Source organism: Palaemon carinicauda, chromosome 14, assembly GCF_036898095.1.
Source record: "Palaemon carinicauda isolate YSFRI2023 chromosome 14, ASM3689809v2, whole genome shotgun sequence".
Classification (NCBI taxonomy): domain Eukaryota; kingdom Metazoa; phylum Arthropoda; class Malacostraca; order Decapoda; family Palaemonidae; genus Palaemon; species Palaemon carinicauda.
Window position 1 is genome coordinate 89,723,027 of NC_090738.1, and position 18,516 is coordinate 89,741,542.

The window sequence follows — 18,516 nt, forward strand, 5'->3', positions numbered from 1 at the left end:
GTTTTCTGCCAGGTCTTGGTCCGTTTCTCAAGGCCTTCAGAATTATTTTGTCTCTAACTGATTCCCCAAACGCGGAGAGAGAGAGAGAGAGAGAGAGAGAGAGAGAGAGAGAGAGAGAGAGAGAGAGAGAGAGAGAGAGAGAGAAGGCCATTTCAGAATCGTCGTTGTAAACATCTTCGATTGAGCTCCCAAAGTCTGCAGGATTTTCTTGTCTTCACTGTATCTTTGAGGTGGTTTTCTGCCAGGTCTTCAGAATGATTTCGTCTCCAACTTATCTCCCAAAGGGGAGTAATTGGAAATCTATTGGTTTTTTGCCAGGCCTTGAACTGTTTCTCAATGGCTGCTACAGGATCATTTTGTCTCTAGTGAAGACTCTGAAAATCTTCATCTTCCTTGGCTCCAGGAATTCTTCGTCTTCAGAGAAATGTGTCAATATTTTTTTTTTCTAATTTTAATGCTATATTCCTTAGCCATGGAAGGCATTGAGTAAATCTATACTGTACAAAATGGTTAGATTTATGACTGACAGGCTTATTTTGATAGGATCTTTGACTACTTTTGGCGCCATGGCATGGTGCTGGGGAGAAGAAGATTCACTTCGAGAAGCAGAAAAATTCCTAGATTTGATGGATCGGGAGGAAATGGAGAGACTGGAACCAGCAGTCTACGGTGGGGCGAATCACGTTGCCGAAGAAACTAGGGAACACACACAATTGGAGGAAGTATCTCCAAAGGATCTAAGTGACGAATTAGACGGAGCAGAAGAGGGAATTCAGATGTTTGATGATTTCCTCGCTAAAATAAATCAAGAAACTGAAACGGGAAATGACTCAAAAAACATCCGTGAAGAGGTCGAAGGCGAAGAGGCTAAAGAAATTGAGTTATCTAAGGACAACATAGCTATTTCAGCTATAAGTGAAGATTTAGATAGAGTCAATAAGAAAATTGACTCTCTTATGATGAGTCTAGAAAAAGCTGAAGCTCAAAACGAAAAACTTCGTGAGGAGCTTTTGGTCAAGACTTCTGTAGAGACGGGAAAAATTGAGTTAAAGGACAACATAGCTATATCAGCTATAAATGAAGATTTAGATAGAGCCAATAAGAGAATTGGATCTCTTATGGAAAGTCTAGAAAAATCTGAAGCTCAAAACGAAAAACTTTGTGAGGAGCTTTTGGTCAAGACTTCTGTAGAGACAGGAAAAATTGAGTCATCTGATAACGTCGCTAACTTAGCTTTGATAGATGATATTGAAAGAGCCAATAAGAATATTGAAAATCTTATGGTGAGTTTAGAAAAAGCTGAAGTTCGAAACGATAAAATTCGTGATGAGATTTTGACCAAGATGGCTGTAGAAAAGGAATTAGAAAATGCCCATGAGGAAATTCGGACGCTTGAGAAGAGGCTGGGAAGAGTAACAGGAGATCTGGAGGCAGCCAACGAGAAACTTTACAAGAGACTGAAGACCGAAAGCATTAGTCAAAAGGCAGCTTTAGAAAGTGAACTTAATAGTGCAGTCGAGGAGGTCTACAGAATAGGAACTAAATTGGATACTGTCCTGGATGAGAACAGCAAATTGAAGAATGAACTATTAATCAAGAAAGACGTGGTGTGCGATCTGGAAATGGCTGAGGAGGAACTGGAAAAACTCTGGAAAGAAATTGCTGGTGTTAAAGCAGAGAATAGACGACTGAAGAGAGACCTCTCAGAGGAGAGAGCCACAAAAAATATGTTGGTGAAGGCCGACGAGAAGAATAAAAAACTGGAAGAAGAAATTAGGAATCTAACTTCAGTGGCAGACGAATTTGCAATTTATAAGGAGAAGTATTAAGATATGATGGAAAGAAACAAGAACCTAGAGATGGAATTAAGCCATAAGAATTACGCTATTGCACAACTTGTAGACAGTCTCTCTCAAATACACCCCGAGTTGAAGGAATTATATCATAAAGAAATTTCTGTTGAGCAGACTGGGGATTTAATATGGGATGTCCAGTTGAATAGATTCGCCCTTCAAGAGACGAGAAGGCAGGGCTGGAAGAAAACTAAAGAGGAATTATATCCCAACATAAAATATGAAAAAAATGGGGATTATAATATCGCCACCAAAAAAAAAATGGTGATTATAATATCGCCACCAAAAAAAAAAATTAAGAAAAAAAATGGGGAGTATAGTATCCCCACGGGAAAAAAAAAATGGTGATTATAATATCGCCACCAAAAAAAAAAATATATTTATAGGAAAAAGGGAATAAAATTCTTGTTTAATTTATTTGGAAAGGAATTTTTTTTTCTGTTTAGTTTTGTTTGGAAAGGAATAATCTTTTTGTTAAGTTTTGTACTTCACCCATTCTGGACAGATTCAGGACATCAGTTTCACTGGAAAGGACACCTGAAAATATTTGGCTTGAAGGACGCTTGGATGGACTGCCCTCAGCTTGAAGGATGCAAGACTTAACTATCCAGCTTGAACGATGCTTGGAATAACCTGAAGGACAACAGGCTCTGTAGAGGGAAGGAAACTAGCTGATTCCAGTATGCTGTGTACCTTGATGGACGAGTACAGGCGTCTGTCAAATGTACAAATGGTCGGATATCTAGATCTATTCTTTTGGATACCAACCTTCGGGTGGTTCTGGGGGAATAATCTAGAAGACTGGCTATGCAGAAGGATGAAGCTGGGATTCTTCTTGTATGCAGACAAGTTCTTGGAGGTTGAACCAAGACATCTTTGGCTGGGAAGAGAAGCTGCATCTTTTGGAGGCAGGCATTCATGGTTAGGGGGGCAGCATCCGTCCAAATTTTTAGGAATTCGCAGCTGTGGAGCATCAAATAGCAGGAGCAGAAGATAGTAAGAGCTAGCAAAAGTTAGTAGCAGTAGCAGAACCAGCAGCTATGGAAAAGCAACAGTTAGCAGTAGCTAGCAGCAGTCGCAGCTGAAGTTAGCAGCAGTCTGCAGAAGCAGCAGAGAGCTGCAGCAGCAGCAGCTAGCAAAAGCAGCAGCAGCTACCAAAGGTAGCAGCCGCTGCAGCTAGCAACAGCAGCAGCAGCAGCAATCTGCAGAAGCAGCAGTAAGTAGAAGCAGCAGCAGCCGCAAGCAAGAGCAGCAGTAGCAGCAGCAAGCAGTAGCACTAGCAACAGCAGGTTGCAGTAGCAAATAGCAGCAGCTAGTAGCCGAAAGTAACAGCATACAGCAGCTTGCAGTAGCAAATAGCAGCAGCTAGTAGCAGAAAGTAACAGCATACAGCAGCTAGCAATAGTAGAGACTGAAGCTAGCAGCAGCAGTAATTAGCAGCTACAATTAATAGTAGCTAACAGAATCAGTTATGAGCGAGCAGAATCTGCCAACAGCTGGGGGTCGTGAGAAACACCAAGAACAGAAGCAACAAAAAAAAGCAAAACAAAAAATACTAAAAAAAAGAAAAAAAAAATAAGAAAAAATGGTGATTGTAATATCGCCACCAAAAAAAAAAATGGTGATTATAATATCGCCACCAAAAAAAAAAAAAAATGGTGATTATAATATCGCCACCCAAAAAAAAAATGGTGATTATAATATCGCCACAAAAAAAAAATGGTGATTACATTATCTTCCCCCCCCCCGAAAAAAAAAATGGTGATTGTAATATCACCACCAAAAAAAAAAAAAAAATGGTGATTATAATATCGCCAAAAAAAAAATGGTGATTATAATATCGCCACCAAAAAAAAAAATGGTGATTATAATATCGCCACCCCAAAAAAAATGGTGATTATAATATCGCCACTAAAAAAATGGTGATTATAATATCGCCACCAAAAAAAAAAAAAAAAAAAAATGGTGATTATAATATCGCCACCAAAAAAGAAAAAAAAAATTGTGATTATAATATCGCCGCCAAAAAAAAAGAAAAAAAATGGTGATTATAATATCGCCACCAAAAAAAAAAATGGTGATTATAATATCGCCGCCAAAAAAAAAAGAACAAAAAATGGTGATTATAAAATCGCCACAAAAAAAAAAAAGGGTGATTATAATATCGCCACCCCCCAAAAAAAATATGGTGATTATAATATCGCCACAAAAAAAAGGGTGATTATAATATCGCCACAAAAAAATGGTGATTATAATATCACCACCAAGAAAAAAATGGTGATTATAATATCGCCACCCCCCCCAAAAAAAAGTGGTGATTATGATGTCGCCACCAAAAAAAAAAAAATGGTGATTGTAACATCGCCACCCCAAAAAAAAAAAATGGTGAATAAAATATCGCCACCAAAAACAAAAATGGTGATTATAATATCGCCACCAAAAAAAAAATGGTGATTATAATATCGCCACACAAAAAAAAAAAGAAAAATGGTGATTATAATATCGCCACCAGAATAAAAAAATGGTGATTATAATATCGGCACCAAAAAAAGAAAAATAAAAAAATGGTGATTATAATACCGCCACAAAAAAAAATGGTGATTATAATATCGCCAGCAAAAAAAAAAAAAAAACATATTGTGATTATATCGCTACCAAAAAAAAAAATGATGATTATAATATCGCCACCCAAAAAAAAATTGTGATTATAATATCGCCACATAAAAATGGTGATTATAATATCGCCACCAAAAAAAAAAATGGTGATTATAATATCGCCACAAAAAAGTGTGATTATAATATCGCCACAAAAAAAAAATGGTGATTATAATATCGCCACCTAATAAAAAAAATGGTGATTATAATATCGCCACCAAAAAAAAAGGGTGATTACGATATCGCCACAAAAAAAAAATATTGGTGATTATAATATCACCACCCAAAAAAAAAAAATAAATGGTGATTATAATATCGACACCAAAAAAAAAAACAAAAAATGGTGTTTATAATATCGCCACACAAAAAAAAAAAAAAATGGTGATTATAATATCGCCACAAAAAAAGGGTGATTATGATATCGCCACCAAAAAAAAAAAAAAAAAAAATGGTGATTATAATATCGCCACCAAAAAAAAAAAAGGGTGATTATAATATCGCTACCAAAAAAGAAAAGAAAATGGTGATTATAATATCGCCACCAAAAAAAACAAGAAAACAATGGTGATTATAATATCGCCACCAAAAAAACAAAATAAAATGGGGATTATAATATCGCCACCCAGAAAAAAAATGGTGATTAAAATATCGGCACCAAAAAAAAAAAAAATGATGGTTTTAAGATCGCCACAAAAAAAAAGGGGTGATTGTAATATCGCCACCAAAAAAAAAAAAATGGTGATTACAATATCGCCACAAAAAAAAGGTGATTACAATATCGCCAAAAAAAAAAAAATAAATGAAATAAAATGGTGATTATAATATCGCCACCAAAAAAAAAATGGTGATTATGATATCGCCACCAAAAACAAAAAATGGTGATTATAATATCGCCACCAAAAGAAAAAAGGTATTTATAGGAAAAAGGGAATAATATTTTTGTTTAGTTTTATTTGGAAAGGAATTTTTTTTTTTTTTTTTAGTTTTGTTTGGAGAGGAATAATCTTTTTGTTAAGTTTTGTGCTTCACCCATTCTGGACAGGTTCAGGACATCAGTTTCACTGGAAAGGACACCTGAAAATATTTGGCTTGAAGGACGCTTGGATGGATTGCCCCCAGCTTGAAGGATGCAAGACTTAACTATCCAGCTTAAACGATGCTTGGAATAACCTGGAGGACAACAGGCTCTGCAGAGGGAAGGAAACTAGCTGATTCTAGTATGCTGAGTACCTTGATGAACAAGTACAGGCGTCTGTCAAGTGTACAAATGGTCGGATATCTAGATCTATTCTTTTGAATATCAACCTTCGGGTGGTTCTGGGGGAATAATCTAGAAAACTGGCTATGAAGAAGAATGAAGCTGGGATTCTTCTAGTATGCAGACAAGTTCTTGGAGGTTGAACCAAGACATCTTTGGCTGGGAAGAGAAGCTGCATCTTTTGGAGGCAGGCATTCATGGTTAGGTGGGCAGCATCAGTCCAAATTTTTAGGAACTCGCAGCTGTGGAGCATCAAATAGCCGGAGCAGAAGATATTAAGAGCAAGCAAAAGTTAGTAGCAGTAGCAGAACCAGCAGCTATGGAAAAGCAACAGTTATCAGTAGCTAGCAGCAGTCGCAGCTGAAGTTAGTAGCAGCATGCAGCAGACGTTAGCAGAAGCAGCTAGCTGCAGCTAGGAGCTACAGCAAGCAGCATGTGCTAGCAGCAGCAGTTTGCAGCAGCAACAGTTGCAGTAGCGAGCGGCTGCAGCGGAAGCAAGCAGCAGCTGCAGCAGGCTGCAGCAGCAGCAGCAGCTGGCAAAAGCAGCAGCAGCTACCAATGGTAGCAGCAGCTGCAGCTAGCAAAAGCAGCTGAAGCAGCAGTCTGCAGAAGCAGCAGAGAGTTTCAGCAGCAGCAGCTAGCAAACGCAGCAGCAGCTACCAAAGGTAGCAGCAGCTGCAGCTAGCAAAAGCAGCAGCAACAGCAATCTGCAGAAGCAGCAGTAAGCAGCAGCAGCAACAGCAGCCGCAAGCAAGAGCAGCAGTAGCAGCAGCAAGCAGCAGCACTAGCAACAGCAGCTTGCAGTAGCAAATAGCAGCAGCTAGTAGCCGAAAGCAACAGCATACAGCAGCTAGCAATAGTAGAGACTGCAGCTAGCAGCAGCAGTAATTAGCAGCTACAATTAATTGTAGCTAACAGAATCATTTATGAGCGAGCAAAATCTGCCAACAGCTGGGGGTCGTGAGAAACACCAAGAACAGAAGCAGCCAAATATATATATATATATATATATATATATATATATATATATATATATATATATATATATATATATATATATATATATATATATATATATACTGAAAAAAAATAGAAAAAAGAGCAGGAGACAGACGAGGAGGAGAAGCAGGAGGAGAAGTAGAAATCAAAACCTGAAAAAAAGGAACAAAAAGAAGGAGCAGCAGCAAAAGGAGGGTGAGAAGGAGGAGGAGAAGCAGCAAAATAGAAGGGAATATCCTTGGATGCAGAGGTACAGGCCTGTATCGAGTGGTTGGACTAAGGAAGATGGAAAGAAAAAGGAACATTTTTATTGAGAAGGAAATAGCCTTGGATGCAGAGGTACAGGCCTGCATCATAGGATAAAGTACGGACTCAGTTGGGAGGATCGAGTGGTTGGACTAAGGAAGATGGAAAGAAAAAGGAACTTTTTTTTATTGAGGAGGAAATATCCGTGGAGGCAAAGGTACAAGGCTGCATCATTGGATAAAGTACAATCTCAATTGGCAGGATCAAGTGGTTGGACTAAGGAAGATGGACAGAAAAAGGAACTTTTTTTTTTTATTGAGAAGGAAATATCCTTGGATGCAGAGGTACAAGGCTGCATCATTGGATAAAGTACAATCTCAATTGGGAGGATCGAGTGGTTGGACTAAGGAAGATGGAAAGAAAAAGGAACTATTTTTTTATTGAGGAGGAAATATTCTTGGATGCAGAGGTACTATGCTGCATCATTGGATAAAGTACGATCTCACTTGGGAGGATCGAGTGGTTGGACTAAGGAAGATGGAAAGAAAAAGGAACTTTTTTTTATTGAGTAGGAAATATCCTTGGAGGCAGAGGTACAAGGCTGCATCATTGGATAAAGTACGATCTCAATTGGGAGGATCGAGTGGTTGGACTAAGGAAGATGGAAATAAGAAGGAACTTTTTTTATTGAGGAGGAAATATCCTTGGATGCAGAGGTACAAGGCTGCATCATTGGATAAAGTACGATCTCAATTAGGAGGATCGAGTGGTTGGACTAAGGAAGATGGAAAGAAAAAGGAACTTTTTTTTATTGAGAAGGAAATATCCTTGGATGCAGAGGTACAAGGCTGCATCATTGGATAAAGTACGATCTCAATTAGGAGGATCGAGTGGGTTGGATTAAGGAAGATGGAAAGAAAAAGGAACTTTTTTTTTTATTGAGGAGGAAATATCCTTGGATGCAGAGGTACAGGCCTGCATCATAAGATAAAGTACGATCTCAATTGGGAGGATCGAGTGGTTGGACTAAGGAAGATGGAAAGAAAAAGGAACTTTTTTTTATTGAGAAGAAAATATCCTTGGATGCAGAGGTACAAGGCTGCATCATTGGATAAAGTACAATCTCAATTAGGAGGATCGAGTGGGTTGGATTAAGGAAGATGGAAAGAAAAAGGAACTTTTTTTTTTTATTGAGGAGGAAATATCCTTGGATGCAGAGGTACAGGCCTGCATCATAAGATAAAGTACGATCTCAATTGGAAGGATCGAGTGGTTGGACTAAGGAACATGGAAAGAAAAAGGAACTTTTTTTTATTGAGGAGGAAATATCCTTTGATGCAGAGGTACAAGGCTGCATCATAGGATAAAGCACGATCTCAGTTGGGAGGATCGAGTGGTTGGACTAAGGAAGATGGAAAGAAAAAAGAACTTTTTTTTATTGAGAATGAAATATCCTTGGATGCAGAGGTACAAGGCTGCATCATTGGATAAAGTACGATCTCAATTGGGAGGATCAAGTGGTTGGACTAAGGAAGATGGAAAGAAAAAGGAACTTTTTTTTATTGAAAAGGAAATATCCGTGGATGCAGAGGTACAAGGCTGCATCATTGGATAAAGTACGATCTCAATTGGCAGGATCGAGTGGTTGGACTAAGGAAGATGGAAAGAAAAAGGAACTTTTTTTTTATTGAGAAGGAAATATCCGTGGATGCAGAGGTACAAGGCTGCATCATTGGATAAAGTACGATCTCAATTGGGAGGATCGAGTGGTTGGACTAAGGAAGATGGAAAGAAAAAGGAACTTTTTTTTTATTGAAAAGGAAATATCATTGGATGCAGAGGTACAAGGCTGCATCATTGGATAAAGTACGATCTCAATTGGGAGGATCGAGTGGTTGGACTAAGGAAGATGGAAAGAAAAAGCAACTTTTTTTTTTATTGAGAAGGAAATATCCGTGGAAGCAGAGGTACAAGGCTGCATCATTGGATAAAGTACAATCTCAATTGGGAGGATCGAGTGGTTGGACTAAGGAAGATGGAAAGAAAAAGGAACTTTTTTTATTGAGGAGGAAATATCCGTGGATGCAGAGGTACAAGGCTGCATCATTGGATAAAGTACGATCTCAATTGGCAGGATCGAGTGGTTGGACTAAGGAAGATGGAAAGAAAAAGCAACTTTTTTTTTATTGAGAAGGAAATATCCCTGGATGCAGAGGTACAAGACTGCATCATTGGATAAAGTACGATCTCAATTGGGAGGATCGAGTGGTTGGACTAAGGAAGGTGGAAAGAAAAAGGAACTTTTTTTTATTGAGGAGGAAATATCCTTGGATGCAGAGGTACAAGGCTGCATCATTGGATAAAGTACGATATCAATTGGCAGGATCGAGTGGTTGGACTAAGGAAGATGGAAAGAAAAAGCAACTTTTTTTTTATTGAGAAGGAAATATCCTTGGATGCAGAGGTACAGGCCTGCATCATAGGATAAAGTACGGACTCAGTTGGGAGGATCGAGTGGTTGGACTAAGGAAGATGGAAAGAAAAAGGAACTTTTTTTTTTTTATTGAGGAAATATCCTTAGATGCAGAGGTACAAGGTTGCATCATTGGATAAAGTACGATCTCAATTGGGAGGATCGAGTGGTTGGACTAAGGAAGATGGAAAGAAAAAGGAACTTTTTTTTATTGAGGAGGAAATATCCAACGATGCAGAGGTACAAGGCTGCATCATTGGATAAAGTACGATCTCAATTGGGAGTATCGAGTGGTTGGACTAAGGAAGATGGAAAGAAAAAGGAATCTTTTTTTTATTGAGTAGGAAATATCCTTGGATGCAGAGGTACAAGGCTGCATCATTCGATAAAGTACGATCTCAATTGGGAGGATCGAGTGGTTGGACTAAGGAGGATGGAAAGAAAAAGGAACTTTTTCTTTATTGAGAAGGAAATATCAGTAGGAAATAATGAAATATTAAAGTACCTAGTGCTTTTTTGTATTCTAACAAACACTTCTTCATAGTATATTACAAAATGATTTACAGGCGAGGGACGTCAATTGATAAAAAAGTAAAAAATAAAACTAATGACAGATAAACCATATCAGTTACCTAGCATAGTCAGACAAACAAGCTATCAACAGTGTACCAACCGTGTGTCACACGATCGTACATAAATTATTTTGTATATATTATGCTTGTATCTGCGCTCTTCCCTTGCACTAAAAAGAACCAGAACAAACATGTCTATGTGTTGCCTATGTAACATTGTCATTTCTTAAACATGTATTTTCCTGTTGCCTTGAGGTTTTGTATATAAAGGAGAGTGTTCTTTAATAATACTACTCAGTTGATTGCTTCCTGCCTTTGAGTCCTAACCTTTCTCTCGGTCCGTCACATTGGTGACCCCGGAAGTCGAATCGCTTCCACCGCCTTCCACCCCCACCCCCTCACCCCTCTATCGTTGGTACTATAACGGACTCTACGGCAGTTGGCGCTACGGCCGCTCCATTCAAACTTTCATCGTTTGCCAGCAGAGAGGCGTTTGCTTGGTTTCAGCGAGCAGAAGTCCAGTTTCGCATCAGGGGCGTGACTCGCTCAACCACCAAAGCAGATTATGTTCTCGCGCCGATACCCGAGGACACCTTCCCAGAAATATCCGACTGGCTTTGTGAACAAGGAGACACCCCAATAGCGTATGACGCCCTCAAAACATACCTTCTGCAGCAGTACTCGCCGTCGCCAGCCGCCCGTATAGCAAAGCTTTTTCAGTTCTCGCAACAACCGTTGGGGGACCAAAAGGCTTAGCTTGCCCTCAGGGAAATGACCAGTATCGCTCGCCTTCAACCTGCCGCAGACGGCTCTCCTCGTGAGTTGAACCTACTTCATGCCCTTTGGATACGCCGTTTACCCGGACCTTTACGCGCTGCCATACCCGATGTCGATAGTTTACCCATAAAGGACTTGATGACCAAAGCCGACGCCCTTATGGACAGCCACCTCAAGACCTACATCAACGCCTCCACCTCTGACGAAGAGGATGCCTATTCAACATCAACCGAAGCAGACATGAATGCTGTAGGACGTACACGCCTACCCCGTGACGTGCCGAAGCATCGACAAAGCCGCCCACCACCCACCAATCGCTCGCGCCCCAACGAACGACTTCTGCAGCCACTTACTACCTCCCATCCGCCGCAGTTTTGCTACTACCACTTCAGATTCGGGGCAACCACGAAGAAATGTGCCAAGGACTGTCAGTGGCCAAACGTGTAAGTAGGCCATCGTTCGTGGCGGTGGCCTCCCGTGATTCTAATCTTTTCTTTATTCAGGATGCAGGAACGGGCGTGCGATTTTTGGTAGAAACAGGTGCTTGTCGTTCTCTTTTGCCAAGGAAACTCTTCAAGGCACGACGTAGTCTGTCTACATCTGCTGACGTCTGCTTGGTAGTTGCCAACGGACCTGCGATACCCACCTACGGTATAGTTCAATAATTCAACACAATTCAACATATCTAAATAACAAAATACACTTATTAATAGGAGAAAGAGCCACGAACACTGTCTTCAGAACAGGAAGAATACACCTAACTTAACAAGAAATTTAAAGTACCAAAGTAAACGAAATGAAGAACATAAAGGAGGAATAATGGGAAAAGAGACTTTGCTCTGGACAAGGAAGGATGAAAGTGAAGAAAGCAAACAACAGAGGGCGTGCATAAAGAAAGTAAGAAAATACTAAAAACAGTTTATAATATTCAATATGTACAATAGTACAATAGTGGAGTGAAAACTTGATAATATATATATATATATATATATATATATATATATATATATATATATATATATATATATATATATAAATATTCAGTATATATATATATATATATATATATATATATATATATATATATATATATATATATATACATATATATATATATATATATATATATATATATATATATATATATACAGACATATATATATATATATATATATATATGTATATATATTTATATTAATATACATATATATATATATATATATATATATATATATATATATGTTTATATATATATATATATATATATATATATATATATATATATATATATATATATATATATATGTATGTATATATATCTGTGTATGTATATATGTATTTGTAAATGCAGGTTCCTAAATTTCGATGAAAGATAATATGAAAAACAATCTAAAAAAAAGCAAAATAACCTATAAACTCTCGAAGAAAACGGCCATAAAATTAAGTTAAAAGGGATCCCCGAGCTGAAGTCCTAACTCAAAATCCTCTCCTAGTCACCAACAACCTTTTGACACACGTGAAAAGAAAAAGGTTTTTATCTCAATCCTTTAAAAGAGAAATAGATTCCTGGTCTTTTCAGTACATAAAAGCTTTCTTCTCTCCATCGCACCTATGGGATAATCCTCCAATCCTTCTTACTCTCTCATGTCATAGTATAAAAAAAAAGGTCGATAACAATATATCACGGGAAATATGTCTGCGTCACGTGGGTTTCTTGACAGCTCTTAGTCAGCCAATTCGTACTCATACAGACATACTCCCTCCCTCTCTCTCTCTCTCTCTCTCTCTCTCTCTCTCTCTCTCTCTCTCTCTCTCTCTCTCTCTCTCTCTCTCTATATATATATATATATATATATATATATATATATATATATATATATATATATATATATTTATACAGTATATATTATACATACATACATATATACATATATATATATATATATATATATATATATATATATATATATATATATATATATATATATATATATATATTCATATATATATATATATATATATATATATATATATATATATATATATATATATATATATATATATATACGTGTGTGTATCAATCGAAAGCAAATATACATAAAAAAGGAAAGTAAATAGGAAATTGGATTAAAAAAAACACAAGACATATTCTAAAAGGGCTCAGAAAAATGCGCGATATTAACTATTATTGCCACTACACTACCAATTTTAAAGAGGCGTTGACACCAGAAATTTTAAATCCTCTCCTTTCGCGAATGAATGAATCTCTTTAAATGCGAACGATTTCTAGGTCAGCCGGTCAGACCTTTAAACCGATTGTGCGAGGTGGGGGACATAAAGATCTTCCTAGCCTGAGACTAGTCTGGTATGACGCTCATGAGACCTAGAGCTATATGTCATGGTGGGTTTATTTTATTACGATATTTTTGTGATTTCAGGTGACTGCCGTTGTTTTATTTAATTTTTGTTGTTAACATAAGAGTGATATGAGTTACAATAGAACCAAACCAATATTTTAGGCTTAATTTATAGGTGCAAAATGTAAGAGTTATTAGCAAGTTGTGTTCGTGAAACCAGTTTGTGGCTTTACAACGGCTCTTATAACTTGTGGTATTCTCTTACGCATCAACAGATTATTAATTACTTAGGTGACTCAATGGTAGAATTGGTATTTGTAACTTGAAACGGAACTCACTCGCGTTATTGATAACGTTTATATATCATTTGTTTTTTTTAAATTACTAGATTATTGAAATACTCGTCTCATTCAAAATTATCCTTTCTCCTTATATGAGACAACAAGTTTATCGAATATTTCCGACGCTTACGGACATATGCGCAAAATTTCACACACACACACACACACACACACACACATATATATATATATATATATATATATATATATATATATATATATATATATATATATATATATATATATATATATATATATATATATATATATATAGTAAAATGGTAATGATGTCCTTGTGCTGTGGGTTGGGGACCTACTATGTCGACGTGAATATAGGCAAAATAACGCTAAGGTTGAGGTAAGGGGCCCACTCGTGAATCTGTCTCAACGTACTTCTGAAATTCGGCATGAAGTACAGGCGGGGACGTAATTGTTAACTTCCTTAGTAATGCTGTGTCAAATGAACTTCATCTTCAGTAGCTATGCATTAGATCAGCATAAGAGATGTGAGAGGCCATGGATGAAATCAAACACGTAACGGAGCATGGGAGCAAGTATCCTATTCATACATCACAGAATAGGATGGTCTTGGAGTCCTTGTGGGCGATGTTTTCCCCTATTGGAGGGATGTGCAGTATTTTCCTACATGCTCCGTATATTGGATAATTTTGTTGGGCTTCTGCCAGGACATTGTAATCCAATCCCAGGTCAACGGCGGCCAATGTGTTTCTTGACAGGGCATCAGCAACATAATTCATTATCCCAGGACGTGCATTCATCCAGAGCAGAGAGACGTTAGCGTTGATTAGTGGACCAGGCATCGGACTGTCAAGTGAAGGCATGCTCCAGAGGTATGTGGTTTGCTCAAATGACGATGGGCCTACCTTCTAAGAAGAGGTGAAAATGGCTAGATTCTGCCATGGGCAGTTTTCTGCTGAAGAGGGGCAATAGGCGGGCTGATTAGCCATTAACCACCTACTCAAGTACTTTACCAATAGCGACATCACTGGCATTGGTGGAAAGAAGAGGGTCGTGTGGCACGGGAAAAGTGAGAGCAGAAGCAATTAATAGGGCATACTTTGCGTTGCAGAAGACTGCTTCTTGAAGGGGACCCCATTGTAGGTATGTTGGCTTGCCCTTAAGGAAGGTGTAGATAGTGTTAAGAGTGGCACCAATGGGTGGTAGAAACCGGTGATAATAGTTAATTATACCAAAGAATTCTTGCATTGCTTTGACAGTTGAGGGTGTGAGAAAGTTCTGAACCGCTGCTAACTTCTCAGAGAGGTAGTTGATGCCTTTAGGAGTGATGTTATCCCCTAAAAACGATACTTCGTTGACGCCAAATGTATACATTTCATACCGGACTACAAGGCTGTTCTGTTGTTGGCAGTCAAAAATGATATGTAATTGACGGAGGTGTTCCTCTTTAGAAGCAGAGAACATAAGTATGTCATCCATGTAACATACACAGAAATGAAGATCCCCTAAGATGCCATCTATGGGCACTTGATAAAACCCTTTCAAGAGATCGAGCATGGAGATACCTTTGCTTCATGCGAATAGAGATATCATCAGCAATGTTTGCTGAGGGTAGTGATCTGGTTCTTTCTGCATATCCAGATGCCTGTAATCCCCATAAGAGTTTATGGAGCTATCCTTCTTCAGGACAATGTGTAATGGTGAGGCCTTTTGGCACGCGCATATCTTTCATATCAGCAAACGTTTGTTTAGCGGCTGCCAAATGATCTGGGGCCAAACACCTTGAAGTGGTGAATAATGGGGCCCCATCATTATGATATGGCGATAAATACAGTGCTTGCTGGGAACCGTGGGCATTTGGTGAAGTTCTGGATGGAGGACCTCCAGATATAATGTGAGGAGGTGGGTGTAAGCATCCATGGGTGCTCTGATGTGGCATGCGAGGTCAGGGGCTGTAGGATGAAGAGGTATCGAAAAGTACGAATCTGCTTAGACTAGTCGTTGATCCCCACATCAACCAAGAGGTGGAAACGTGCGAGGGAATCCACGCCAAGTGGCAACAATGTTATATCGGCAACGAGGAATTTCCATTGGTAATTGGTGCTCTCAAACAATAGTGTGAGTGTCTCGTACCCATAGGTGCTGATACCAGATCCATTGGCAGCTACCAGGCGGACGTCAGCAGGCTTTGTGTGACCAGGATGTGTCATGGAGAGTGACTTTGGTAGAAGCGAACGGCAAGCAACATTGTCTACCAATAAACGCACACCCACACATGCATCATATAAAAAGAAACGATTAGTGACAGGGGAGGCCACCACCACTAGTGATAGCCTACTTATATACACTTATTTTCGAAACTGACAAGCATCCACAGATTTCTTCGCAGCAAGCCCCGAATCTGGAGTGGCAGTAGCAGAACTGCGGCTGATTGGATTCAGAGAGGGGCTGAAGAATTCATTGGTTGAGGCGTGAGTGAGGTGTGGGATATGTAGGTGGTAGGCAGCTTTGTCGCCGCTCTGGCTTGTGTAGGGGCGGAGATCTGTATTTTACCGCATTCACGCATAATTTCGGTCAGTGTTTGAGTAGCTGTTCTCTTCATCGGGAGTGGAAGCATTGACAGAGGTCTTGAGGGTGGTGAAGTGGTTGTCCATAAGAGTGTCGATTTTTTTGTCTTCAGGTACTTCATGGGCAAGGTATCAACATCGGAGATGAGGGTTCAGCCAGGTTTGGGTCTGCAACGTACACAAAAAACACAAAGTAGCTTCCGTTAAAATATTAGGGATTTTGATATGCTGCACGAAGAAATCTTCAGATAGGAAATTGCAGGAAAGTTGCATCTTGTACCAAAGTTATATAACTGCAGCAATCAAATATAGCTTTGCAGCACACTGCTAACGTATTCATTAAAAAGTTTCACTGAAGATTTTGCATCCTTGCCAAAAATTAGCCCTCTGACATACAGTTGGGAAGTAAAGGGATCAACACTGCATCCACAGAATAGTCTTCAAGGACAGATACCACCGGCACCATAAGAAATAATGAGCCTCAGTAAGTGTACATGCAAAACGGGATGTAGCATAGCTCTCTGCACCTGGACAAACCAATTACTCTCCTGTACAATGATCTGTAAGTGTGGCAAATCTTCTCAGTGCATAATTTCGGGTTTTAAAAATATAAATATTTCCCTAAAGTCCATAGCTGAAGGTCGTAAAGATTCGTTGCGTATCAAGAAACTAATTTTTTTCAGTATTTACATATCAAATACTTATTTGTTTTCATTTCCTAATGATAAAGAGAGAGAGAGAGAGAGAGAGAGAGAGAGAGAGAGAGAGAGAGAGAGAGAGAGAGAGAGAGAGAGAGAGAGAAAGAGAGAGAGAGAGAGAGAGAGCATTTTGAATATGCATCTTGGTGGATATATGTTAGATCCATTTGGTTTTTATAAGATTAACGAAATTATTTTACCATTTCCTTTTTCATCACCATGAAATATAAATGGCAATATCACTATTTTAATTCTTACTGTCATTATTATTATTATTATTATTATTATTATTATTATTATTATTATTATTATTATTTAGAAATTACAGTAAATTAAGCAATAGTTGATAAAGGAAAATGACACCATTATGTCCAATATTTCCGGATATTTGGGGAGACATTCTCATTCCTCCTTTTCAAACCCAATATTTTAACAAGATTAAATAATCCGTTCATCAATGGGTAAATAATTTTAAACACAAACAGATAACATCTATGCCAATATGGAATTATAAACAATTGTAATTTTTCAAAGAATAGCAGATCTAGTAAAATGGCTGCCAATTCTATTTCCCTACAGGAAGACGAACTGGAGTAAATATATTACAGCAAATGCTCGACATAATATATCTTAATTAATGAAAATTTCGTGTTTAGATATAGTAACTTAACTACCATTTATTTGTTTATGATGACGTGAATGTTTATGTTTATGTTTATGTTGGACAACTTGGAACACATTCGGCCTCAACTTCATCTTCATCATTAACACCAGATATGACTTGTAAAATTTCCCTTAAACTTTCACTTAAAGCCTAATATAGGTCATGATTATGTTTTAGTATTTGAAGAAGAATAGGACTACATTATTTTTAGAATAACATATATACATTTGTGTGGGTATTTATCTTAACAGTTTTGTGAAAATATTGCACATTATTTTTATTTTTTTTTTTAATGAAACAAATTTCTACTATCATCATTTCTTTCACATTTGATAATTTTTTCATATTTTTGGGGCAGAAATATAAAAATAATTTCATAATCTTGAGATCTATCATCAGGTTTTTAACTAGGAGAAATTCGTCTCATCAAATATCCAAAATTAAAAGGAAAATGCTGCTATTCAAAGGGAAGGTTACCTAAGTACCAGGATAGCCAACCTTAAGAAATCTAATCTATATTGAGAAAGCTAAAACAGTAATTTCTAAAATACTTATACAAATGGAAAAACAAAATAATACTTTAGTATGATTATACTTAAATCATGTTTGAACTAATTTCTGCATCCTGGAAAATTGATGCCATGTTTACAATGTTCGTGGTCTGGTCCACTATTGGTACACTGATAGAATTTGTTTATATGTTGTCGTGTGCTGACAGTTCTTTTAGATGAAAGACTATGTGAACAATTACATGTCCACACCACAGCCTTTTAGAAGGAGCTCTCTTTATATATTCACTTCAAACGTAAAATTAGGAATATGAACTAGACATGGATCTGTTTGTTCTATTGTTTGAAATTATGCCATCATGAAAATTAAAAGATTCTAATGTTTACATTGTTCTCCATTCGGGGATTACGGGTGACAACCCCTTCGGTTTCATAAACAGAGGAATCATACTAAATAATCTGTTAAATGAGCATTTTAGCAAAATGGTGGAATGGTAATAATGATATAATAATTTTTTTTAGTGGATTATTATCTTAATCACTTTTACATTTCATTAAAGAATATTCA

The 18,516-nt window shown here is 37.7% G+C and overlaps 1 protein-coding gene across 1 annotated transcript; it reads left to right on the plus strand.

Moving 5' to 3' along the window:
• Positions 1-566: 566 nt before the first annotated feature.
• On the plus strand, positions 567-1,829 carry LOC137652872 (flagellar attachment zone protein 1-like). The gene has a single exon (XM_068386266.1). The coding sequence runs from the start codon at positions 567-569 to the stop codon at positions 1,827-1,829; it is 1,263 nt and encodes a 420-aa protein (XP_068242367.1).
• The last annotated feature ends 16,687 nt before the right edge of the window (positions 1,830-18,516 follow it).